This window comes from Chelon labrosus (genome assembly GCF_963514085.1).
Source record: "Chelon labrosus genome assembly, chromosome: 9".
In the NCBI taxonomy this organism is placed as follows: domain Eukaryota; kingdom Metazoa; phylum Chordata; class Actinopteri; order Mugiliformes; family Mugilidae; genus Chelon; species Chelon labrosus.
In genome coordinates this window covers 12516651-12542290 of record NC_140359.1, presented here as the reverse complement: position 1 = coordinate 12542290, position 25640 = coordinate 12516651, and the positions used below count along the sequence as shown (strand labels likewise).

General features: G+C 40.9%; 1 protein-coding gene across 1 annotated transcript in view; it reads right to left on the bottom strand.

Moving 5' to 3' along the window:
- The window catches only part of mctp1a (multiple C2 domains, transmembrane 1a), a 134469-nt gene extending 109497 nt beyond the window's left edge, over positions 1-24972 (bottom strand). Inside the window, exon 1 of the mRNA XM_084552044.1 lies at positions 22572-24972. Within this exon, the coding sequence (XP_084408170.1) occupies positions 22572-23102 (531 nt within the window). The 5' untranslated portion in view covers positions 23103-24972. The remainder of the gene's footprint in view (positions 1-22571) is intronic.
- Positions 24973-25640: the final 668 nt, after the last annotated feature.

Below are 25640 nucleotides of genomic sequence, written 5' to 3'. Positions count from 1 at the left end.
GACGCATGGTATACTATAAGATACAGTACACAATATGTGTTTGAAATCGCAATGAGTGTAAACATCCTGCTGGACATTGGTGTACATTTGCAAACTGATTTGACTTCAGCAACTGTTTAATGTGATGCTGGGAAACCTATGGCAATATTCACCTGTTTCCAGATATAAACTAAACTATTTATCAAAAAAAGGTCATCACAGATTAACTGAAATGTTTTGTTAATCTCTTACAGATGTTTATACTTAGTTTGCGATATCTAGGAGGACATGGAGGACTGAATTAGTGACAAACACATACTGTATAGTAGCAGTACTCATACAGAGAAAATTACAAAAAAAAACAAAGCAGTCAAAATGAAAATCTAAATTAATGAATTTAATAAAATAGGGACAAAGGACAAAAGTTCAGACCAAAATCAAATCCAGGGGAGATGAAAATGAAAAGATGAGAGATTTAAGTCGCGACAGGGGAAAGATTAGAGATGCATTAATGTAAAAAATGAATCGTCTAGCTCGCTAAAAGTGGAGTAGCCCCTGTGGCTGCCAACAGACGAGGTTAACACACACTGGGAGACAGGCCAGACACAGTATACCCCCACCAGGGAGAATCACTGCTTCCCCTGGATCCATAGATGGATTTATCCTAACTTTTGTCCCCGTCCCTGTCCTCTGTCTTTCTCTCTCCTCCTTCTCCTCCTCTATCCATTCTTGACATTGCTTGGCCGGCTGTTTGTACTATAGCAACCCTCCTGACTATGTTGATTAGGAGCCCATCCTTCTGCCCCCTCTTTGTCTCCTTTCTCATTTGAGATGGCAGTACCCTAGGGCAGCTTCTGTCTCAGTCAGACATCCAATTTGCAGTCAACATCTCAAAGACAAATGTGAAGTAACAGTAATCAGTCACTAAAATTAGGGGACCCGAGAGGAGGAAAATCCTGACCTTTAGATAATTGGTGGTATTGAACCTCTATTCCACTGTCTAAATCATTCATTTATAATCATTTAAAACTGCATACACAGTACACATAATATACATAATTACACAGTATTATGCAAAAGTCCTAAAAGTGAGAATGCTTTAAAAATAGGTGTGATGAATAGTTGCCATTTGAACAGACAATTCCTTTTCATTTTTATTATTGGTGAATGTCATAAAAATTAACTTAATTAATTCACAGATAAACTTCAAACTATCTTAAATTAAATTCTGGAGAGTACTCCTTTAAAACAGCACCAGTTCTCTGAACATTTGCACACATTTCTTTCAAGGTTCTTGTAAAGTATGTTGTTCCAAGGATTTGTGCCTCCCTGATGGCATTGCGTGATGAATCATAATCTGGGAATATTAAATACCCACAGCTTTTGAGTATTTTGTGGACAATAAAATTCCACATCTGAGCAGTATCTTTTCACTCCAAAATATTCAGATAGGTCTCTAGAATAAATTTGGCTTAAATAATTGTATCTAGCGCCAGGAGATTTACAACAGATTCTTCAAGTTCTGAATTTCAGGTGTGAGCTTTGTAGGTGCTTTTGGCATTGGACATGGGTCAGCATGGGCGGCTACGTAGCCCCATACGCGACAAACTGTGATGCACTATGTGTTCTGACACATTTCTATCACAACCAGCAGTAGTTCGTTGGATCAGACAGTAGGGCCAGCCTTCGCTCCATATCCTTCCTTGGACCCCCTTTGATAGGTGCGGACCACTGCAGACTGGGAACAACTAACAACATGTGGAGTTTTGAAGATGCTCTCACCCGAAAATCTAACCATCACAACTTGTCACTTGTCAAAGTCGCTTAAATCCTTCTAAATGTCCGTTTTTCCTGCTTCTAACAAGAATCCACTTTGAGGACAAAATGTTCACTTGCTGCCTAATTTCTCCAACCCACCGAGAGGTGCCATGATAATAAGATAATCAATGTTATTCACTTTATCTGTCATTAATCGGTGTCCATTGACCTTTTTATTCTTCACTATGGTCCCTCAGGTAATACATTTGTTTTGTATTAGAAAGGTCTTACCCAATCATCATGGGGTGATGAAAGGTGAAGTTGAAATTGTATCTTTCCTCTTTATGTGAATCCTTGTAACTGAAGCTACGGTACAAGCAACAGAGGTCATTACCTCATTAAAACAAATATAACTTTAACAGCTCATATGCAGCTGTCTTGTCTCTGGTTGTGAATGTGGTCTTTTGAAACAATTTACATGTGTGTATTTATGAATGTACTTCTTATAATTTCCTATTAGTATTTGTGAAAACCATGAGGGAAGTCTAAGTAAACTGCCTCTTTCTTTGTTCTTGCTGGACTCTGAATCACAGTTTGTACCCTTCCACTAATTTAGTTACTGCAGATGCATCATGACTGAACTTTATACTCAATCTCCGCTCATTTGGCTAAAATTGTACTCTCCATACTTTTGTAATGCAGCCAATACTGCAATATTTAGCAGCACCAGAAACTCTGATGTGCGGATCAAATGCCTTTTCCTAATTTTCACTATATGTGAGTCATCTGAAGCCTATCTGGAACTATGTTGGGAGTTAAGGCTCAAGGACACTGTATCAAGGTACAGACACACCAAACCAACATCAAGTAACTACTGAGCACAAAGGCCAAGTGTGACATCACGTCACGTTGCCTGTGTCTGGGTCAACAAGTTGCACTTGAACACACCACAAACACTGCAGCCAATGGGAAACCAGATGAGCAACAAATTAGCAGGGAGGCTGTGAACCATGCAGTATGATGTTAAAGCATAAATACAGTTAAATGCTGCTAACAGGAATATAAAAATAAAGCCTATTGTGAATCATTTCTACCTCAAAACAATTATCCTGTTGTCTTGTGATAACAAATACTCTATTTGTGTCTAAAAACAAATACATAAAAAGGAAACAATATACCTAAAAAATTAATAACAATTGGGAAAGGATATGTCATGCTCAGATCTGTGAGAAGTTTGGGTAAACAACAAAAAGGCTGAATAATCCATCTTAATTAAATCACTAAGGATAAAAGCAGTCGAAAGCTAATAAATCATCCTTTGGTTTATTAAATATAACAGTCAATCTAGCAGACCTATTCCAGCAATTTTCTTTTTAATTTACCACGACAACAACTTTGTCTGGCTTTGTTTGTGAACACTGTGAGTTGACAGTGTTCCCTCCTGTGATGAATATGTGCACATAGCTTCCTCCACGTTGGCTGCATCACCTGTACCATGGAATCTGAGGCCAGAATATTTCCAGGCTTGCCAAATATCTCATCTCTGTGAATTCATATTTTTGGTATTTCTAAATCTGTACTAAATATTCTGAAACAACTGAAGCCTACACAAAAACAAAAATACACACGATCAAACAAATTCATGGCCAGGAATGCAGGATATATCATAAGAGGTGGTATACGTTTTAGGATTGGACAGACTCTTCCTTGAACAACCTGGGATTGTTCCCCCACACAATGTGTCATCGCAGCAGCCTACACTCCAGACCTGGAGAGAATCCCACACTCCAGACGTTATTGTAGTAGCAGTACCTTACAAGTTTCCCCCAATGATTCATCCCTTTTCATCGTAATAACACCCACACGCGCACTCGTATCGTCAACCAGCTTATTATAACTACACCGGTCCCTTAAATTGCATCCTTGAATGATTTGCAGAGAATTGTGGTTCAACGTGAGCCTTGATTTTGAAAACTGTCCTTGCCGCATGTTCCTGCAGTTCGATAGTTAGGACATTCATTATCGTCTCATCCAAAACACATTTTACATCAGCTCCGCAGTGGCCAGTAGGGTCTTGGCAATCTGGAAGCAATATTAGGTAATGCATTGGTTTTTAAAAAAAGTATGCATTATTGAAGCAAATAAAAGGGCACAAAGACAGAAAAATTATCACAGAGTTCTCTCAAAGAAATATCTGAGTATGTTGAACTACTATATGCTTAGATAAAGGTACTCAGATCAGACCAAGTCTATAGTACAACTGTAGTATGTCCTACACGCAAAGCATGTTATCTCTTAAATAAACACAAGGACAAATAGCTATATTTGTCCTGGATGGCCTATTGACACTATTTTCATGTGTGTATTTCTGATATATGCAGCTGTAAACAGACATTACTTTGATGAAACAGATCAATACTCAGCGGGAGAATGGGAGGAAACATTCAAAGAAGGACTTAACTAACTAACAGCCCAGCATGGAGGGAAATCGATTAGAAGGTGAAAATACGTTATTTTAACACTCCATGTAAAAGCTGCCTTTCACAACAGGAAATAAAAGACCACTGAGCTGAGAAGGGGTCCGATTCTTTCGTGGTGAGTACAAATAAAGTAAAGCCAATTAAAAATAAGCATCACGGGAAAATTCTCAAGTGTGTCATTTGAAACCATTGGCTATGTTTAGACGGGCAATACTTCTTCAACCCAATTAAAATCACTGGGATCAGAAATCCCAGCTGTTTACATGGACACTAAATGAAAAGATCCAATAAGATATGTGTTCGTCTGTCTTTGCAAACACTCATCTGAAAAATTTGCTTTGCCATCGCCTTGTTTCTGTCCATCCTGGAAACTCATCATGCCACAAAATGTTAACCCCACGTGGAGAAAGCATCTGGATGTATTCATTCCTCCCACAGAGAAACAATTGGTTCAAGCGTTTACACAGTTAGTAGGTGCCAAAATATTTTCCTATTCAACAAATTATCAATGGGTTACACCACCACTCTGCATCCAATAGAAAAATCCTTTTATCCTGTTTGGATTGAGAAGGTTACATGAGGCATTTTTGTGCTGAGTGGTATATTATCCTAATTATTAGCAGAATAATGATATAGTACCTGTTGTAGTCAAACAGATTTCAGTGGAATATACTGGAAACGTAATATAAAATACCAGTCAAATGACGCACTGGAAAAAGATAAATGCTAGTATTGCGTAAACAATGATTATAAATTTGTTACAACACTGTGATATGAGACTTACCCCTGATTCTGTGGAACTCATGGATGAAAAAGTCTGCCGTCAATAAGAAAACTGCATGTGTGTGCACTAAAATCAATTCAAGAGTCTACGCTTGTCCCACAGCGTCTAGTATCTCAGCCAGTGTGTCAACAGCAGATGCGCACACCGATGGGAAAATCCTCGTCTAAGATCACAGCTTCAGAGGTCACCAGAGAGAGTGCAGCCACTAATGTGAGACCGATAACATGTCCCTGCAGAGTGAAAAATACATACAAAGATTTGAAGATAAAGCTGACTGACAAATGAGCCAAGCAAATACAACTGAAAGAAAGTGACGGGCAGCAAAGAAAAAAAGGAATTGAAAAGAAAAGTAAGACTGTAGCGTGGCAAGTCTTTTTATAGAGACTTGTGACCATTGGTCATAATCACAACTTAGAAATAGTTGCCACCTGTTGAGGCTGGAGATTCCAGCACAGCACAGAATGGCTGTGTTGTACTGTGCTTCAACTATGTGTCACATAGAAAAACAAGGCCAACAATTAAAGATATCTCTAGTAACAGAGTTGCATATTGTTAGTCATGGGGCAGAAAATGCATCTTTCAATACAAAACTAGGAGCAAGTGGGCGCAACTAAACTAAAATGATACCTGTAAACTTAAATTTAGATTTTTTTTTTAATTCTTTGTTAATTAGATTGTAGACCAGACTTAAGAAATTTGCTCCCACATCAAAAGAGTGACGATTTAAAATTCAAAACACAACACTGCGATGTTGCACGGCAACAAACCACTACATTTCAAATGTTAGCTGAAGAAAAAGAATCTAGTTTGTGCAGCTACAAGACAGAAGATATACCGGTTGCTTCTTGACTGAGGTAAGTCTTTATCGTTTTCCTTCACCGAATTGTTGAATGATAATATTAGACAAAGTTAAGTTACATCCTATAAGGGCACTTTCTGACATAATATTTGAATCTCACCCTACTCTCTCATTAAAATCAACAGAGGTAGCAAAAGTATTCACTTTCTGTACTTAAGTAAAGGTACGGATACTTGTGTAAAATAATACTATGGTAAAAGTAAAAGTACTGATTCAACTCCTTTACTCAAGTAAAAGTAAGAAAGTACAGGCTCTGAAATGTACTTAAGTAAAAGTAAAAACGATTTTGCCATTATTGAAACAATTCATCCGTTGATAATTTTGCAAAATGAAAAAGGTTCTAGCAGAATAATCTAGACTGAAGTGACCAGATGTCCTGAATGAGCATCTGGATAATTTTTAATAATAAATTAAGGGTTATTGGATTGTTGTTAGCGCTAGCTAGCATTAGTTATAAATGATGTGTTCCTGTAGCATTGCTAACGTTATAAACTGGCTTCCAAAAAAATGCTCATGAAGCTAATGATAGCAACAGAAACCACGCCATACCTGAATTTGTTTTTTTTCAAAAAGTTACCGATAGCAACAGAAACCACGGCATACCTGAATTTGTTTGTTTTTTTTTTTCAAAAAGGTAATGATAGCAACAGAAACCACGCCATACCTGAATCTGTTTTGTTTTTTTCAGATTAGACCAGTACTTCTCAAATAGTGAGGTCTGGGGGGCGTGAGTGGCAGCGGCATGTGCATAGATCGCGTTTTTGCGCGTTTTTAATAAATATGACGCGACTGGTCTAATTCTAGGCTCAGTTTGTCAGTCCCCTGTGAATTTCCATCGATTGATAACAGGCCCCGTCAGCATCAGCATCAGATCAACAGGTATCACCAACAGGCCGGTCATTTTGTGAGCGCATCATCGACTTTCCCTCTCTAGTCCGATGCTCTAGTCATGTCCAATCATGTCACGTCTTTTACATCATGTCATCCGTGGAGGTTAAAAAAGTAACAAGCCTGTTTTTCCAATGTAAGGAGTAGGAAGTACAGATATTTGTGTACAAATGTTGGGAGTAAAAGTAAAAAGTTGCCAGAAAAATAAATACTCAAGTAAAGTACAGATACCTGAAAAATCTACTTAAGTACAGTAACTAAGTATTTGTTCTTCGTTACTTCCCACCTCTGAAAATAAACATTTAAAACCATTCAAATTCAACAGAAATGAATTTCTGAAACTTTGGCAAGAGTTTGGTGTATTAATTTAGAGTGGCAAAAAAATAAAAAATACTGTTTTGTGGCACAGGTGGGTAATCTTGGTATAAAGCAAAAAGAGGACCTAATAGTCTTTGTTTTCTATGCAGAGCTTGACACATCAAAGACATCCTGATGGCAAAATCCATAACAACGTCACGTTTCAGATTCTGTCCTGTCAGGTAGTGTTACACATATATTTTTGTCGGGGCATGCTGTCATGTTGTGACGTTTTACTGCTTACTTCACAATTCATTTAACTTTAATACAAATCATGCACGTAATATGAGCCACTGCAACTCATATGTATTCATAAATAATTCAAAAATGTAACATGATATTTCTGCTAAATTTAAACCTTCAGTGTTTTTATATTGAGTGACTTTCATGTTCCTTTTTTGCATGACAAATGACAGGAGGTTCCCCATCATGTGGATGAAAAAGATGGTTAATAAAGAGGTAGAGAAGCAAATTGCAGAGCTACGTTCAGTAGTTCTTATGCAGCTCTACCACAGAAACGAGATCATAGATAAGTTTCAGGAGCAGCTGAGAGAACTTGTGATAGATGATACAATTCAGAGGACCCCAAATTACACCCAGTTGGACAATGATTCGGATACACGGTCAAAATCAACTGAGGAAGAATATGCAGAGGACACTGATGAGGATGAAGAAGATGAAGAGAAATCAGTGAGGCCAAAGAGGCCCAAGAAATTAGGCATTTCTATCGCGCTCTCTGACCCTGATAGTATTGGCATAGTCCTACTCTACAGTGACTCCAGTGACTCCAGTGACGATTGCATCAATGATGGTGAAACCAGGGATGTCTGCAATGATGCTCCCACCAGCTCACAATCAAACCACAGGTTTTCATCAGCTGTCACCACCGACACCAGCCAAGTGATAAAGGAACTGGAGGAGGAAATATCAAGCAATCTCTTTCATTCAAACCCCAGCTTCAGGGCCAGTAATATAAGACATGAGGAGGAAAGGGTCCAGGCGGATAAAATCAACGAGGAAGATGCTTTTCTGATGGAGAGTCAGTGGAAGGAATGGATGGACAGGCAGGAAATGAGAAGAAATCATAAAGCGAAGCCATCTGAACAACAGGGAGAGGCAGCACCTCAAGTAACAGAGACACAAATAAGGAAACCTTTGAAAGCAGTGGACACCATAAATAAAGTGAAGACTCGTCTCTGTCACTTTTTTAATCCTTATCCGTCTCATAGGTGGGAGAGATTTGAAGATGAAGACTGACATTTTGTCATTTGTTATTTTTGGCATGTTTAATAAGACACAGAATGTACGTTTTCAATAAAAAACATTGAACATAAGTACAATCTCCAGCTTTAATTGATTTAGCTGCATACCTGCAAGTTGTCAGTACTGCAGTGCACATCTGTTGTTACTCATGGTTTGGGTAAGAGGTTAAAAAAAGAGAAGAGAGAGAGAGAGAGAGATGTGGTAACCTTCCAGGCACCACAGAAATGTAGTTTTCCCCGAATTACCTCCTATTCACATCCTACTGCCTCCTCGTTTGGTACATGAAGTTTTTTATGTTCTTCAAAAACGCATCTTAAGTTGTGAGATAATAGTTCACAAAGAAGAACGGCTCTGCCGCCAAAAAATAAGCAGATTAAATGTTTCCAGACGCCTACGCCGACTTTTATCTATCAGGGAAAAACATCTTAATGCATCCATCTGAAAGCATTCCAGGTTCTTTAAAACTTTAGAGGATGTCAATCACCGAGCTCTCTACTAGAGTTATTATTATAATATTAGTCTTGAAGCACGCAAAGAGTCCCGCCATACATTTCAGACTTTTGGTTTAATTAATCTAAAATATGTGTATTTCAGATTCCTTTAACCAGAAACTATTGATTCAGTAATATTTAGTGATAAACTCATGTGCAGTGAATCACAACCAAGAAGCATTGTACAGTGTGAACCATATTACAATAGAAGCCCATGTTAGACATACCGTAAGCTAAGAATAAACCTTAAACTTAATTACCACAACTGGTCATTGCCAATCTGAAGTTTTTATGCAAGGAGTGAGTGGAAAAGTTGTTGCAGATGTGATTACAGGCAATACTATGACCATTATTTTGACCATTTAAGTGAATGAGGAGGAAACAATAGCAACAGGAGAGTGAGATTTGCAGTCTTGCATGAGTCAAGGACAGTGAAGGCATGACACACTCAAACCACATGGGAATATTTAAAAGAGGACATGCTGTAACTCTTTTAAAGGCTATTGCTTTTATCATCTTTTAATCTCAAAAAGAGAGCGAAGAATGTGAAGAAACTAATGCCGAGTATAGAACACGGCTTTGTTTTTATATTAATGGATAATTAAGAGTCAAATTCAATATCGTCTTTTTTATATAACACCAAAAGAAAGCTCTCAAATGTTCACAGCTCCCAGAGCCTGAAGCCCCGGAGCAAACAACAAGGTGATGATAACAAGGGAAACGTTTTAAAAGAAAGAACCCAGCTCATTTAGGGGCAACCATCTGTTTGAGGCCCAATGGTCGAGAGAAAGAAAACTGGAGATGGAACAGAAGAGGAGGGAGGAGAGGAGAGGAAGAGAAAGTCAGAACCAAGCAAACTCATACATGCATCTGAATGAAGCATGAATTATATATATATAGAATACACACCGATCAGGCATAACATTATGACCACTGACAGGTGAAGTAAATAACACTGACCATCTTTTGTCAGTTCAATGTTCTGCTGGGAAAGTTTTGGACCTGGCATTTGTGTGGATGTTACTTAGACATGTAGCACCCACCTAGACCAGACCAGGCACCCCCACCCTTTAGCAATGACACTCCTTGATGGCAACAGCCATCCCCACCCAGCAGGATGCAGCCTGACATGGGCACACACAGCACAAGGTGATAACCTGGCCTCCAAATTCACTAGATCCCAAACTGATCAAGTATCTGTGGGATGCACTGGAACAAGCCTGATCCACAAAGACCACTCCCCTCAACCCATAGGACCCAAAGGCCCCCACTAACAACATCCTGTTCCCGGACACCACAGGACACCCTCAGAAGGCCCATGTCCATTCTCTGATGAGTCACAACTGTTTTGGAGGCACAAGGGAGACCTACACAATATTAGGAAGGTGCATAATGTTATGCCTGATGAGTGTATAAGATTACATGATACTCATGGGCGACACATGATACATGCAGAATTGATAGTGGAGTCAAAGAATAGATGCAGCCTGCAATGAAAGTATTAATTATGGAACAGCCTAGTAGGTACACAGTCAGCTCATAGAGTTAGTGTTATAAGAATAAACAGGAGCACAGAACCAGAATACTATCAATGATAACAGTTTATATTATGAGTAGGCCGGCATAATGTGTGAATATTAGAAGTATCATAAGCAAATTGATAAATGATGTGTGACAGTTTGTTAAGAACAACCATAAGCAATGGACACAAATGCATCCAGTAAGCCAAAAGCTTTGCCAATCAAATGCTGCCAGCTTCCTCTCTTCTATCCAGAGACGGAAACATCAGCTTTGTACCAGTAGGTGGCACTAAGTCCCTTCCAAGCTACAGCAAGATTCAGGAGCATGATCAGCTGTTCCACAATCATGCAAGCCATAATTTCCTCCTCTGAAGTATGACAGACACTGACAGGCCGATCTGACCATCGGCAGATGCACAGTCTGCGGGCAGATGCAGCAGGCACAGAAATACTGGAGTGACGTTGCTGTCAGTTGTGTTCCCTGCTGTGAATAACACTTTCCTAAAATGACGATCGTGAGCCAAATTTTTTCAGTCAGAGCCCAGAATAAAAGCCTATCTCCAGAATGATGTCAGCTTCACAGAGACACTCACTACTGAAGCATTAATGTGAGCTTTCAGGTTTCAATTCATTTAACGCAGTCAATTAAGCAACATTGTCTTCAGTGTGTACAAATGATGTAGAGGTGTTCCATTTATGGTGGGAAGAGATGATTGCAAGACAGAAACTTGGTGGAGTATGGCTTTAAAACTTTATGATATTGTCACTTGGCAAAAAAAAAAAAAAACAGCTGTGCCATCAGAATACAAGTTTACATTTAGGAACTAAACATATTCTAGGCTTTATTAATCAAGGATTAATTATAGAAATCCTAAAAATATTTGCCGTAGTTATTTTCAGCAGCAGAAAAGCAACAAATGATGTGACCCTGTCTGTACAAAGGTGCTCTCTCTCTCTCTCATATTATATCATGCTGTGGCACATCACCATAAACATCTGACCTGTGGGATGCTTTAAATAAACAAAACTGTGCTTCATGTGAAAAATACATGTCGCTCTGCTGAGCCACGACGAGGTGCATCCTTCCACACCAATGTTCCAGGACAGCAGCTCTCATTCTGCAGGCTGACGGTCTGCTCCACGTTGGTATGTCAACAGGCTCGAGCTAAGTTAACCTGAATCGCTTTCCTCACCTCTGTGAGGACACCGAATTTGTCACATTGTCTTATCTGCATTGACCTGTACTGTATGTGTCACACTGGTGATAACAGAACAAACGAGATGGGTTAGAGGTCTGCCAACCCTCACAGATAATCACATCATGACACAGACATTGTGCTCTCCTGGTTTACTTTATGTTCTGGTACTTTTCCTGAGATAAAGACTAAAACGTAAATATATTCTACCTCATATTTATTCTGGTAGCGCTGGAATATTTTTATTCAAATCTTTGACCTCCATACTATTACCTGCTCAACTAGCTCCCCTGAGTTCACTGTTTATCATAACAGGGATCAGCTAGTGGATGATAAGGTAATATATTGGAACATAGGCATAGCATTTTCTACATAACTTTATAATTTGTCTGAGGAAAATGGTGATATTCCCAACGGCTTCATCCTGTCATTATGCCTTTGCATTTTACTCATTAAATTACTCCATTGTTCACGCTTTACCCTCAGTGGCTTCGAGGTGCTGATAGTTGCTTAGCAGTGATGTTCTCACGACTTTTGGCTGATGTTGCCACCTTGCACTCACGAGTTCCAATTGAAAGCAGCATTAGAAAGGCTTTCACATTTGCCTGTGGCAAAACCAATCCCACTGTGGATTCAGACATGCTTCATCAATCCGGTGGTGCACACTAATCATGGATATTCAAAACTAAACTAAATACAGACACACTTGCACATGCACAGCTCACACAAACTTGACCTTCATCACTTGGGTCCCTCATGTAACCTCTGACTCACAGCCTGCCACCATGCATATTCAGAGAAATTGTAATCTGAACATTTAAAACACATATAAAGATGGTAATAGTCTTGAGTTTGGTACCAGACATCTTACATAAATACATTTTGTTTTATGTTAAAGCTCCAGTAAAAACAGAAACTGTTACAGCTAACTCAGTGTTGTGCACTATAGTGGCCATTAGTTTTTAAAAATCCGACAGACTATTTAATCTCTGCATCAGTCCTAAAACAGCTCAGCTTGTACTATTACTGCCAGATTCACCAAATACTGTCTGGTCCTAAAAGGGTCTAATGGAAAGTGTGGGGGATGCTGAAATGAATGACCCATCCTTGGAAGTATTTCCTACCCCAGTATCAACAGCTCTCTTCCAGTCTCTGCTGCGCTCTTTCTTTCCCCTCTCTGGATCAATACAGTGGCTTTTCAGATGATTACAACGACTACCAAGAAAACCCAAGAGACACATAAAGACTTTCAAAAGCTGCAGATCCACTCAATTCTGGTTCAAATGGAAGATTCAGATCGGCCAACACACTGCCTTGGCCCTATTAGCTGTTTTTAAGGCCTCGTTAAAGGCAACATTAACATGAGAAATGGTGAAAGCAGGCCATATATTATACTATTTTTAACTTTCGCGTGATGCTATTTATCAGCCAGAGTCTCAGCTCTAGGGGACACGAAAAAATTAATAGATCATTTACCGAAACAACATTATCATTTCAAATTAAGTGGCTTTGGGAACAACATCTAAACATATATTCAGGCATCTGGACACACACCCCACATGTCCTCTTAACATGCAGTAAATCCAGCTCCTAGCCAAGACACCATGTTGATCTTGATGGGCTGCAGGAATACATATGATTCAGTGACTATCGGGACAGCTTCATCTATGCTACAGGGAAACTCATTTGCAAATGCTCAATATCCGCTCCACACCGAGGACATGGGGCTTACATTGAGTTGCAAATGACCTATGCTTGATTAGCATGAGGAGTAGGGAAATCATCCCACAGCCTTTGGTCACTATGTGTTGTTTTGTCCGGAAAGAACGACCACAGCCCACCTGTGCCATGTTATTGTTGTCTGTCTGTCTCTTCTTGCCTGAGTGTGTCCTTGCTTTCATCTTTTGCATTCAACCTACTTATAAAAAGCTGACATAGATCAGTTGCCAGGCTGTTAAAGAAACAGATGTGTCATTAGGGCTGTTAAACAAGAAAATTATATTGTAGCTTAACTTTTTATCCCGGTCAATTAACATCAAAATCTCTCTCAAGAATCAACGAATATCAGATAGCAGGCTATTGTGACATGTCATGTAATTTGACCGCCCTCCCTACATGTCCCCTTCCTACGCTGAGCCACTGTTTTGGTCTGACTCGGCTCGGCTGTGATTAATCTATGTGGGAGGGCCGCGTTAAGAGTAAGACAGCAAGTCCCTGGCTCCACGTATTGATTTAAATGCTGACCCATCTCTACCTGCTCTCTCATTAGTCTGCAAATCACATCTGTGATTGTGGCCTTTGTTGATGTACGGTGTGCATGCTTGATCACTGTGTTATTATTTTATTCTAGTGAGAGTTTATTTTGAGAGCAATACCACATGCATCACTTTTTCTTTATATAGCATTGTGCAGCCATTCAGGGAGGCACATCAGCGTTCCTGATTCATTCAGCAGCCTACACTATTATGTCTAACCTTGCTTACAACAATGCTCAGACTTCAATAGGTGTATACACCTCAGTTGTAGGCGTGTGTGCCCGAGAGCGCGTGTACGAGACTGATGGAAGTGACTGGGACTGCAGAGGAACAACGCTGGAGGGCAACACAATGTCACAGTGCAGATGTCTCTCATCTTGCAGCACAGAGACAGTTCTTCCGACAGACAAGAGATATATTTTGGATTTGTCCTCCGAAAACTCTTGTAAGGGAAGAGACGTTATCAGAGAGGGTAACTCGGGGATCAGAGTGAGGTTATGCCACAAGGACATGCCATGGAGGGATAGAAGTAAGGAAGAGGAGAACTCCTCTTTTTGGATCACTGAGGGCAAGAAGTGACAAAAACACCTTGTCATACTTCTGCAGGACCGCTCAGACAGGGTGTACTGAATAGCTGAATTCATGCAAGTTGAACTTTCAAATAAGCTGAGCAACAAATTAACTGAAATGTTCCCATATATATATATATATATATATATATATATATGAGAACATATATATAAAACCAGAAAGCAAGAGCTGTCAGTTCACTAGTTCATAACACAACGAATACTCATATATACACTATATTACCAAAAGTATTCGCTCACCCATTCAAATGATCAGAATCAGGTGTTCTAATCACTTGGCCTGGCCCCAGGTGTATAAATTCAAGCACTCAGGCATGCAGACTGTGAAACAAGACATTTGTGAAAGAATGGGCCGCTCTCAGGAGCTCAGTGAATTCCAGCGTGGAACTGTCATAGGATGCCACTTGTGCAACAAATCCAGTCGTGAAATTTCCTCGCTCCTAAATATTCCACAGTCAACTGTCAGCGCTATTATAACAAAATGGAAGCGTTTGGGAAAAACAGCAACTCAGCCACGAAGTGGTAGGCCACGTAAAGTGACGGAGAGGGGTCAGCGGATGCTGAAGCGCATAGTGCAAAGAGGTCGCCGACTTTCTGCACAGTCAATTGCTACAGAGCTACAAACTTCATGTGACCTTCAGATTAGCCCAAGTACAGTACGCAGAGAGCTTCATGGAATGGGTTTCCATGGCCGAGCAGCTGCAGCCAAGCCACACATCACCAAGTGCAATGCAAGGCGTCGGATGCAATGGTGTAAAGCACGCCGCCACTGGCCTCTAGAGCAGTGGAGACGCGTTCTCTGGAGTGATGAATCACGCTTTTCCATCTGGCAATCTGATGGACGAGTCTGGGTTTGGAGGTTGCCAGGAGAACGGTACATTTCAGATTGCATTGTGCCAACTGTGAAATTTGGTGGAGGAGGAATTATGGTATGGGGTTGTTTTTCAGGAGCTGGGCTTGGCCCCTTAGTTCCAGTGAAAGGAACATTGAATGCTTCAGGATACCAAAACATTTTGGACAATTCCATGCTCCCAACCTTGTGGGAACAGTTTGGAGCGGGCCCCTTCCTCTTCCAACATGACTGTGCACCAGTGCACAAAGCAAGGTCCATAAAGACGTGGATGACAGAGTCTGGTGTGGATGAACTTGACTGGCCTGCACAGAGTCCTGACCTGAACCCGATAGAACACCTTTGGGATGAATTAGAGCGGAGACTGAGAGCCAGGCCTTCTCGACCAACATCAGTGTGTGACCTCACCAATGCGCTTTTGGAAGAATGGTCAAAAATTCCTATAAACACTCTCCTCAACCTTGTGGACAGTCTTCCCAGAAGAGTTGAAGCTGTAATAGCTGCAAAAGGTGGACCGACATCATATTGAATTCTATGAGTTAGGAATGGGATGGCACTTCAGTTCATAGAATGAGTAAAGGCAGGTGAGCGAATACTTTTGGTAATATAGTGTATATGTGTGTGTATGTGCGGGGGGGGCACACTGCAAATATCTCAGCCAACACTTCCCAGTCTTAAACTACAATTAAATGTTAATTTGCTGCCTGCAATTGCACTTGTCTACCGGTAAAACCACTCAAATCCTCCGCCACAGGTTATTCACAGATTTCCATGGTAGAGAAACCGACACACTCCAGGCACTACAAGGCACTTAATCACAAAGTGGAGAGCTAAAACCCATCAACATCCAAATCATGTCAGTCATACTTTTGTCAATGAGAAAATGTTAGTTTTTTTCTTAGTCCTCCTTGTCAAAACATCTTTAAGGTCAGCATCAATCAAGTGTCCGTCACCGTCTGTTACAAGCGATGTTTCCCCAGGGCCAGAATGAATCCTAATTCAAACTGCCATCAAGACACTACCAGAACGAGGCCTCAGGCTGTTTCCAAGTGCCCATGATGGTTTTCTCACAAGACTGCTCAGAAAACAGCCAAGAGCAAGACATTTATTCCTACAGGACCTCCAAAAGTAGCTCATTTCACAGTCGCTGCATTAGCAAATGAGGACAACAAATTAAATCATCTGAAAGTTACAGGATCAGATATGCAGCAAGTTTAGTTTCCAAGTTTTTCATATTAGTCAGCAAACCGCCGCAGAAGCAGACGAAGCCAATCAGCAAAATGAGGAATGTTTATTAAGGTTGCATAAATCACTTCTCAAATCCATAAGCCTTCTTAAGGAACACACACACAAGTTATTAATTATTCTATTTTTCTCATTAACGCAATATTTATCCAGACACTGCAGTATTTAATTACATTTAGGCTCCATAAACATTAACTTTAAATGGTAAAACACCAGGGTATCCTCATCCAAAAACTGGCATATTCCCTCCGAGACCACAACAATAGAAATACTCACAGTTTTACATGGGATAAATGTAGTGTTAGGCTGGGAGTTTATAGTGTCTGTGACACCAAAACCTACTTATCCGGTTAGGAGGAGATAAATATTTTAAAGTACTCCATATGAGCTGAGCAAAAGGAAGGAGGAGGAGAGCATGACTGTACAGAGCCTGTAAGACAAGCTAAGACTTGGTATAGTGTTACATTTGAATGCATTCATTTTCACAAGTGTACCTAATGAATTGACAAGTAAAGAAAATTCACTAAACCGAAAATCATGACTTTTCTTCCCCTCTGCAGTCAAATAGGCACACACAACTAAAATGACAGGTAATGACATAGAGGGGTGGTCTGTGGTTGGCTTTGTTATTACCCACAATGCAATTCCACGGACAGGCACGCTTTACACTTTACAGTAGCAAAAGGTTAAAACAATACATTGGAAAGTTGACCCCGCTAAATGCAGGGCAGAAAGTATTGTAAAAGTACAACAGAAAATGATGCTATCCTTAATTATAGCACTGAGACTTGGCTCACCTGTGTTGAACAATCACTGGTGGGGTATGTGCAGGTTAGCTCAGGTTAGCTGTGCCAGTCGGGCCTTTCGTTATGGTCATAACGCCATTTTTGGAGCAGCGCGTGCACGCGTGCTTCGGTTATGCTAACAGCTAAGGTGTTAGCTGCTTCACCGCTAAAATCCGCTCACTTGTTCTGACCCGGACACTTAAGCATGTGCGACCGTTTCTATTTTTTCCAGTGATGTAACCTGAAATGTAATGAAATCGATATTTGTTTAGTTTACTTGCTGTAATCAAACTAAATCACTGATTAAGCTACCGGCTATATGTGTACTTACTTCCTGGGGGGGAAAAAAAAAAAAAAAAAAAAACGGAATGGACAAAATAGTCCACAATCAAACGTTCCGCATTATGTCATTACATTGCATTTTATTTTTTATTTTATCAGTATTTTCATTCATATTAAGAACTAATATGAAGAAATCAGTTTGATTTTATTAACTTTATTTGGGACAGTTTATTTATTTCAAACCCCGCCGCTTGCCTGGTGACAGCTATATATATATAAACACACACACACACACACATACACACTGCCTGGCCAAAAAAAAGTCGCCACCAAAAAAAAAGATCATTGGACCGCTTTTAGCTTTGATTAAGGCACACATTCGCTGTGGCATTGTTTTGATAAGCTTCTGCAATGTCACAAGATTTATTTCCATCCAGTGTTGCATTAATTTTTTTACCAAGATCTTGTATTTATGATGGGAGAGTAGGCTATGACCACTGCGCAAAGCCTTCTCCAGCACATCCCAAAGATTCTCAATGGGTTAAGGTCTGGACTCTGTGGTGGCCAATCCATCCTCATGCTCCCTGAACCACTCTTTCACAATTTGAGCCCGACGAATCCTGTATTGTCATCTTGGAATATGCCCGTGCCATCAGGGAAGAAAAATCCATTGATGGAATAACCTGGTCATTCAGTATATTCAGGTAGTCAGCTGACCTCATTCTTTGGACACATAACGTTGCTGAACCTAGACCTGACCAACTGCAGCAACCCCAGATCATAGCACTGCCCCCACAGGCTTGTACATAGGCACTAGGCATGGGGTGCATCACTTCATCTGCCTCTCTTCTTACCCTGATACCCCATCACTCTGGAGCTGGGTAAATCTGGACTCATCAGACCATATGACCTTCTTCCATTGCTCCACAGTCCAATCTTTATTATCCCTAGCAAATTGAAGCCTTTTTTCCCAGTTAGCCTCACTGATTAGCGGTTTTCTTAAGGCTACACAGTTGTTCAGTCCCAGTCCCTTGAGTTCCCTTGATATTGTACGTGTGGAAATGCTCTTACTTTCACTATTAAACATAGCCCCGAGTTCGACTGTTGTTTTTCTTCCATTTGATTTCACCAAACATTTAAGAGATCACAGATCACGATCAATCAAGATTTTTTTCCGACCACATTTCTTCCTCGAAGACAATGGTCCCCCACTATGCTTCCAGTTTTTAATAATGAGTTGGACAGTTCTTAACCAAATTTTAGTAGTTTCTACAATCTCCTTAGATGTTTTCTCTGCTTGATGCATGCCAGTGATTTGACCCTTCTCAAACAGACTAACATCTTTCCCACGACGACAGGATGTGTCCTTCGACATGGTTGTTTATGAAATAGGAAGCTACTCAGCTGAAAGATAATCACCCATGCAGTAATTATCCAATAGGAGGCTCGTACCTATTTGGTTAGTTAAATCCAGGTGGCGACTTTTTTTGGCCAGGCAGTGTATATATATGCTTTTGCCAGTTAATTAGATACACTTGTGCAAAGGACCGCACAAGTGTATCTAATGTAACAGTGCATGCAGTCCTGTGTTGGCTTCATAAAGATAATGCTTCAGATAAAGCATTTTGATTGAACCAAGTAAGAGAGCTGTTGATTTAACTATGTTTGTATTTTGGAAGCTGAGATCTGTAGTAATATTGAATGGTACTGTGTTGGACTAACACTTGTTTGTATTATTTTGACAACCCCACTTTAGTCACAGGGCTTGTATAAACATACACTGTACAGTAGCTTAAGTCAAGCCAAGCCAAGCGACTACTTTCAAACAACATTGTCCAGTCTACAGGTCTGGCTATGGGTTGCATAAATTTCCTGCACTAAATAGGAAAAAAACTGATCAGCTAAAGTCTTATCAGTTATCATGGTTAAAAGAATGTCACCTTTAATACATACCTTCCATTGGACTAATTTGTTCCCACTGGACAAACTGCATCAAAATTGAGCGCCTGACTGTCACCTATGTTGGGCGGCCAGTACATGGACCACATGCCATAGTGTCCTTGAACAAGATACTGAACGCCGAATTGCTCCCAGTGCTTGGCATTTGTGTATAAAATAGTATTGTGTTTAATTCAGTACAGTTTCTTACAGCACCACAAACTACATCCTCCGAAATGAACATTATGACAGGCATGAAAGGGTGGTGTAGTCCAAGACTGTTGTATTAGAATGCATTTGTTTTCACTACTGTACCTGATGTTTTGGCAAATGAGTGTATTTTATGTGTCCTTATGCTTGCAAAGTGATTGAGCCAGAGCGCAACAGTGAATAGCTACTTTTCATACAGATTAAGTTTAGTTAGTTCATGAGGATAAGCTCACTGGAAACATTATAGCCTTGAGGAAGAAAAGGCCAGAGGAAAAACTTGAGGAACACATACCTGAATGTCTAATTTGAATGTCTTCTCCATTGTGGTAACATGAGTGTAAACGGTAGATAGATATAGAATAGGTGCATTATTTGTATAAGCTAGCAGGAATTCACAAATTTTGCAATTATTCTCCAAAATAGAGCCTTGAGTGGATATTATTATTTAATTACTGACATGTGGTTTCTAGCACGTCTATCTGTTATGATCAAAAGGTACTGAAGGTTAGAGACCTAACCGCACCAGTAACGAGGATCTCTATGAAGAAGAAAGAAATCAGAAAGAAAGTGATGCAAGCAGAAACAAGGTGTTTCATTCCAAACATGCATATATGAAAAATTGAATGGACACTTTTGTAGACCCAGTGAAACCAATTACTCTAGAAACACAAGAAGAGAATAAGAAGGGACCAGTCTTGATGTTAAAACAGTACTCATGTTAACTCTTATTCATTTTAGTCCACTTAAATAGGGCAAGTGCAAAGTAAACTTTGTCGTAATACCAGAAATATGCTCCCTTCACCTTCACACACACATACTGTACAGAAATACACACATACTGAAATCTACTCTGCACTGAAGTGTGCATATAATTTCCTGTATTGAGACAATAATGAAATTACTAACAGCGTTTAGCATTAATCTCTCCCAAAGCTGACTTTCCACATCAGACTGTGAAAGGACTTTTTGGATGTTATGTTCCATATTCTCTTATTTAATTTCTGAAATTATAGCTGGAAGCTTTATATGCTCTCATTTCAGTATTGAGAAATTATACACAAACGTCTAATGCTGGCTATAAAAGTGCCTGGTTTATAGTTATAAATTGTAGTGGTTTAGGGCAGCGTTTCGGCAGAACACGAGTGCTTCATTAATATGCACATGCAAATACAGTAGATGCAATCAGTGTTAGCTACATTGTGCGCCTGTGTTTTGTGATGTTGAACATTATTTAATTTACTTATTTTAAAAATTAGACTTAGGCATGTCTAATGTAATCTGTTCTTGTCTCTTCTTTGCCTCACCCTTTCTCGTATTAATCCTCTCTTTCCACTCCATCTCTCACCTTATCTCTTACTGCCTTTAATCCTGTCTGATCTATCTTCACCCTATAGTTTCCTCTCATCCCCAATCGTTTTATGCCTTTCTTTGTGATTTCTTCTTCCTCCAACCCGATTAAGTATTAGCTAACCTGTACTATTCCAAGTACTAACCTGAGATGATTGTACTACATTGTAGGGTTTACCACCACTCTCTTCTTTCCAGGCATGTGAAAAGTCCAACAAATGACCAACAGAAGCCTGGATAAGCATGGCAACAGCCGAAGGTAACTAAAGGCCAAATGCTTTGACGTTATTTGGCAAAGTGAGATCCCTGCACCTTATACAACTCTAGTTGTGCTGTGATGCAGCTGCAAGGCCAGTTCCAATGAAGCCACGCCGATTCTTATACCACTTCAGCTGAGTATGCTGTACTTTTCTTTTTATAAAGATTTAATGGATACGCGACCGTTTGCCAACTTCAGCCTGGGAGAAGCGTACTTATAAGCTAAATCACGTTTTGACAGCAATCTGGATGATGCTCAGAGGCAGATCTGAAACACCTCAAAAGTGGTGAGATGAAAAGCTTTGCAATAATTCAATGCACTTATGGGCTTTTATGCCAATTGGACTTTCAGTATTATTCCTATACCATTAAATTTCAGAACAATGCTCCAAATGGCACATTGTAGGTGGTGAACTGGCCTTAAAACAGGCGATATGGGTCCAGGCATGACATTATCGATTTTTTTTTCTTAGTTTAATTTTTACTCTTGTCAGTAGCCTTCACAGCTAACCTGCACAGTGTGACATATCCCTTTATTACTGATTCTCCCCGGGCTCACTGACTCAGCAGGTTGAGTGGTGTGGGATATACCTGCCATCAATCTCCAATACTGCTGCTGGCTTTGTGGTGACTGCCAAGCAGCCACTTTCCTTGAAAAGAAAAGACATGATGAAGCCTTGTGTATGCCTTGGTCTGTTACACCATCAGTCTACAGGCAAGGACACGGTGACAGATGGACTGTGAAGCTAGGGGACAGACCATATACTGGAAGGAAATGATGTGAGCAGGCAAGAGGGGAATAGTTACATCATAGCATAGCCTCTATACACATCTATTCAAGTTGAAGCAGCCAGAATATGTGACATGGGATGGCAGTGATGGTGACATAGTACTAAACCTTCCTGTTGCTGCTAAGGGTCTACTCTGCTAGGTCATACCATGCTAGGTCTACACTGGTTGCACTCGTGTGCTCAATACAGTGCTACACGCTACAGGATAAAGTAAAGAAATCAGCGGACTGGAAAATGAGCGCATCACATGATCGGAGCAGTGAGCACGTCGCTGCTGCTGCTGCTGCTGCTGCTGCACCACCATCATTAAACTTGTCTCCTTAATTTAATTCCCAAAGCAATAAAGTCCAACCCTAGTCCATGTGGATTTTAATATATGCATTAATCGTATAGACCGTGGTAGCTACTCTGCAGAGCGTTTCGTTCTGCATGAGCCCTTACTCACAGAATCGCTTGCGTTTTTACGCAGCTGTTCCTCCTCTCCCATCACCGCGGCCGGGTCCACCACCAGCTTCTCGAAGCACGCCGAGCCGAGAGAGGAGCTCTTCTGCTGGTGCAAGATCAGCTGGGACACGGGGAGTTTGGGGCTCCCGTGCGCCGCGAGCTCCGGCTTGCTCCCCGTGGCTCCAGAAGCAGTGCCAAGGGGCTGTAGCAGAGGCTGTCCGTCGCTGCTGGTGCCTGGGACGGCATCGCTTCCAAGAGACTTGTCTCCCCCAAAAGGCGCCGGCGTAGAGCACAGGTTCGGCTGAGACGACGAAAACACTCGGTCCAGTTGTTTCTTTTTCCTCTTAAACATCCACAACCCCGATTCCTTCCTGCTGCCCTCCGCGCCCCCGGCCCCACGGCGCTCCGATCCCAGCTTAGGACTGAGCCATGGCTTGGTTTTCACCTGGAAATTCTTCCACATCCTCCGCTGGTAGGACAGAGACTCCTGTCCCTTGGCGGTGCCCTCGTCCTTGGGTGATTTTTGCTCCATGGTGCCTGTGCAGCAGCCAGCCAGCCTGAGCACACTCTGAGTAGTGGAAGGATGTCACAGTTGGGCTGCTGCAGCTCGGGGGCACTTCCACTGATGATCAGTTCAGAGCGCCAAGAAAGAAACGCGCTGTGATGATGGGGGTGTGTAGATGCCTTTCCAGACAGCACGGTAAATTTTTATGTCACACTGTGCTCTACTCTAGTTAGACGGCACGAAGTATCCGATCGAATGAAGATGTGTTTCACCTCAGCAAAGTTGGAGCAAACTGAAACTTCTGCTAAATGATCAGAAAACTGTTAGATCCTCCGCTTGGTTGTCTCCGAGCGCTGCTCTGTCCACTGTGCTTAAACAGGTTTTAGAGGGGAAAAAAAAGAAAAAAAAAAACTTGCCCATTAATTGTTGTATTCAAATGAAGGACGAAGCTTGCACCGCGCCTCCCTCTGGCCAACACTGTCACTAGACTGGATCATCTGTGTGCTGGCGATTGCATAACACAACCACACAATGCCTCATGGAGAAGTTTAAAATTCACTTGCAGATCACTTGTTATCACCATTCAAGTTCAAATCTCTTTATAGCTCTTATAAGCACCTGACCCTCGTGGATCTGGAGTTGGAGCCTGATACCTTAGAGGTTTTAAAGACTTGTTCTCTGTTGTGTTGTGTCATGCACATTCTCCTACGGCGTAGCCATGTCTGGATATGTTCTTCCTGCCAAATAGGTCAAGCTTCATGTGAATGTTATCACCCACGTGCAGCAGCGCGCAAGCCGCACTGAGCAGCCTCTCCTCTGTTTAGCTGCTGCACTGCTGCGATGTGTATAATAGCTCATTATGTCTTCCCCTCTGGCCCTTGTTCCGTTGCCGGCCTGTTCTGCCCCCTTGGTTAACGCCGTTCTGATTTTCACATTAACAAAAACCCAGACAGCGAGGAAGGAATACCTCTTTCCACGTAGCACACTCACGCACACAGAGGAGGTCACAGAATGACCTTTTAGCTGCAAACAGGGTGGACCCATTTTTAATTTGCACGAGTAAAACACAAAGGAGAGAATGAATGGTATAAGTGGGCTGCATATCAATGTCCTCGTGTGCTGCATGGTAGGGCATTTATCCGTGTGATACGACCTTTACTTGTGTGAGTGACGATGAAGGTATGAGTGGTGGTGATGAGGCCGTCCGTTGGAGGTCTTTGCCTTGACCCACTAATAATGGGATAATCAGCCCTCAGTGATGTGTGATGATTTAAAGCAACACCGACTTTCTGAACGAGACGCCATAAAACTTCTGTTTTTTTCATGAGTAATCTGGATGCGCGACAAACACGGGATGAGCAGCCAATGACGAGTTTATTTGTAGCTTCTGATCTCTCTGCTTGATAGCTCATCCATCCTACATGCTGAAATACTTTCATTAGATATGATAGGACGGAGGAGTGCACTGAACTCCTCTTTCAGTTTAAGTGGATGGAGATTTGAGCATGGGAGCCAAACAATTCCTTTCAGTTGCTTTTCTGTCGGACTAGTGGGGAAAACTGATAAGTCTGCACCGAGCAGGCCTTTCCTCTTAATGATCCTGGTCCTGTTGATACGAGGCTAATCCACAGTGTCTGTGTGGCTGTGGATGCCAACATTTGAAGACACGCAACAGATTAACATACGTGTGTTGTTTCACTGAATGCACCTGCATGTAACTCAGTACCACATACTAGACTTGACTCGCACTGCATGGTCATGTATATACAGTTTGCTGGTTGGTTAAATGAAACAAAACGAGTCCATTGTCACTTCGGGGATTGCTCTTCATGACAAAAGGAGACTGTTCATTTGATGCTAATGTGCCACATAATAAAAATATGGTGGGTGGTATACCAAGCTGTTGCCTTTAATTATTTGGCCAATATTTCTCAGTGCCTAGCTAAAATAATCACTTGTTACAGTCTCAGCCTGATTCAGCAGCAAAAATGAGAAGTGTTAATGTTTCACTCACAGAGTACAGAAAAACCTTGATATTTCCTTTGTACTGTCTCCAATGACTGACAGACTTGAACCAATGGCCTATACCTTGACCTGACATAAAAGTATGGCTTCTTTCATTCTTGTGCGACAGCAAAGAGCAGATTTAACAGCTATTTTGCTTTTTTCTTCTCATTGATGTTAATAGGAATTCACTCACTAAATGTGGGCATTCATTATCTGTACATTCACTGGACACATTCAGCTGCATTTAAAGCGTTTAGTCAAATATTTTCTGTACATACATGTATGCTTGCTAATATCGAGGGACTAATCCACTTTATAACTAGATCAGGCTATCTCCATGGGGGAAAGATTATCAGACGGAATATTTCATGAAATCTAATGAAATCCAAGTTGGTAGGAAAAAGATTAACATAAACATACTTGTGAAGAACATTTATTATTATTATACCTCGAAGAGTTCAATTAAAGACAGCTGGTGATTTAACAAAAGTGTGTCTGAGGTCTGTTGAAACTTGCTAAGTGCTAAGTAGACTGTTTGTACCTCTTCCGTCACGGAAA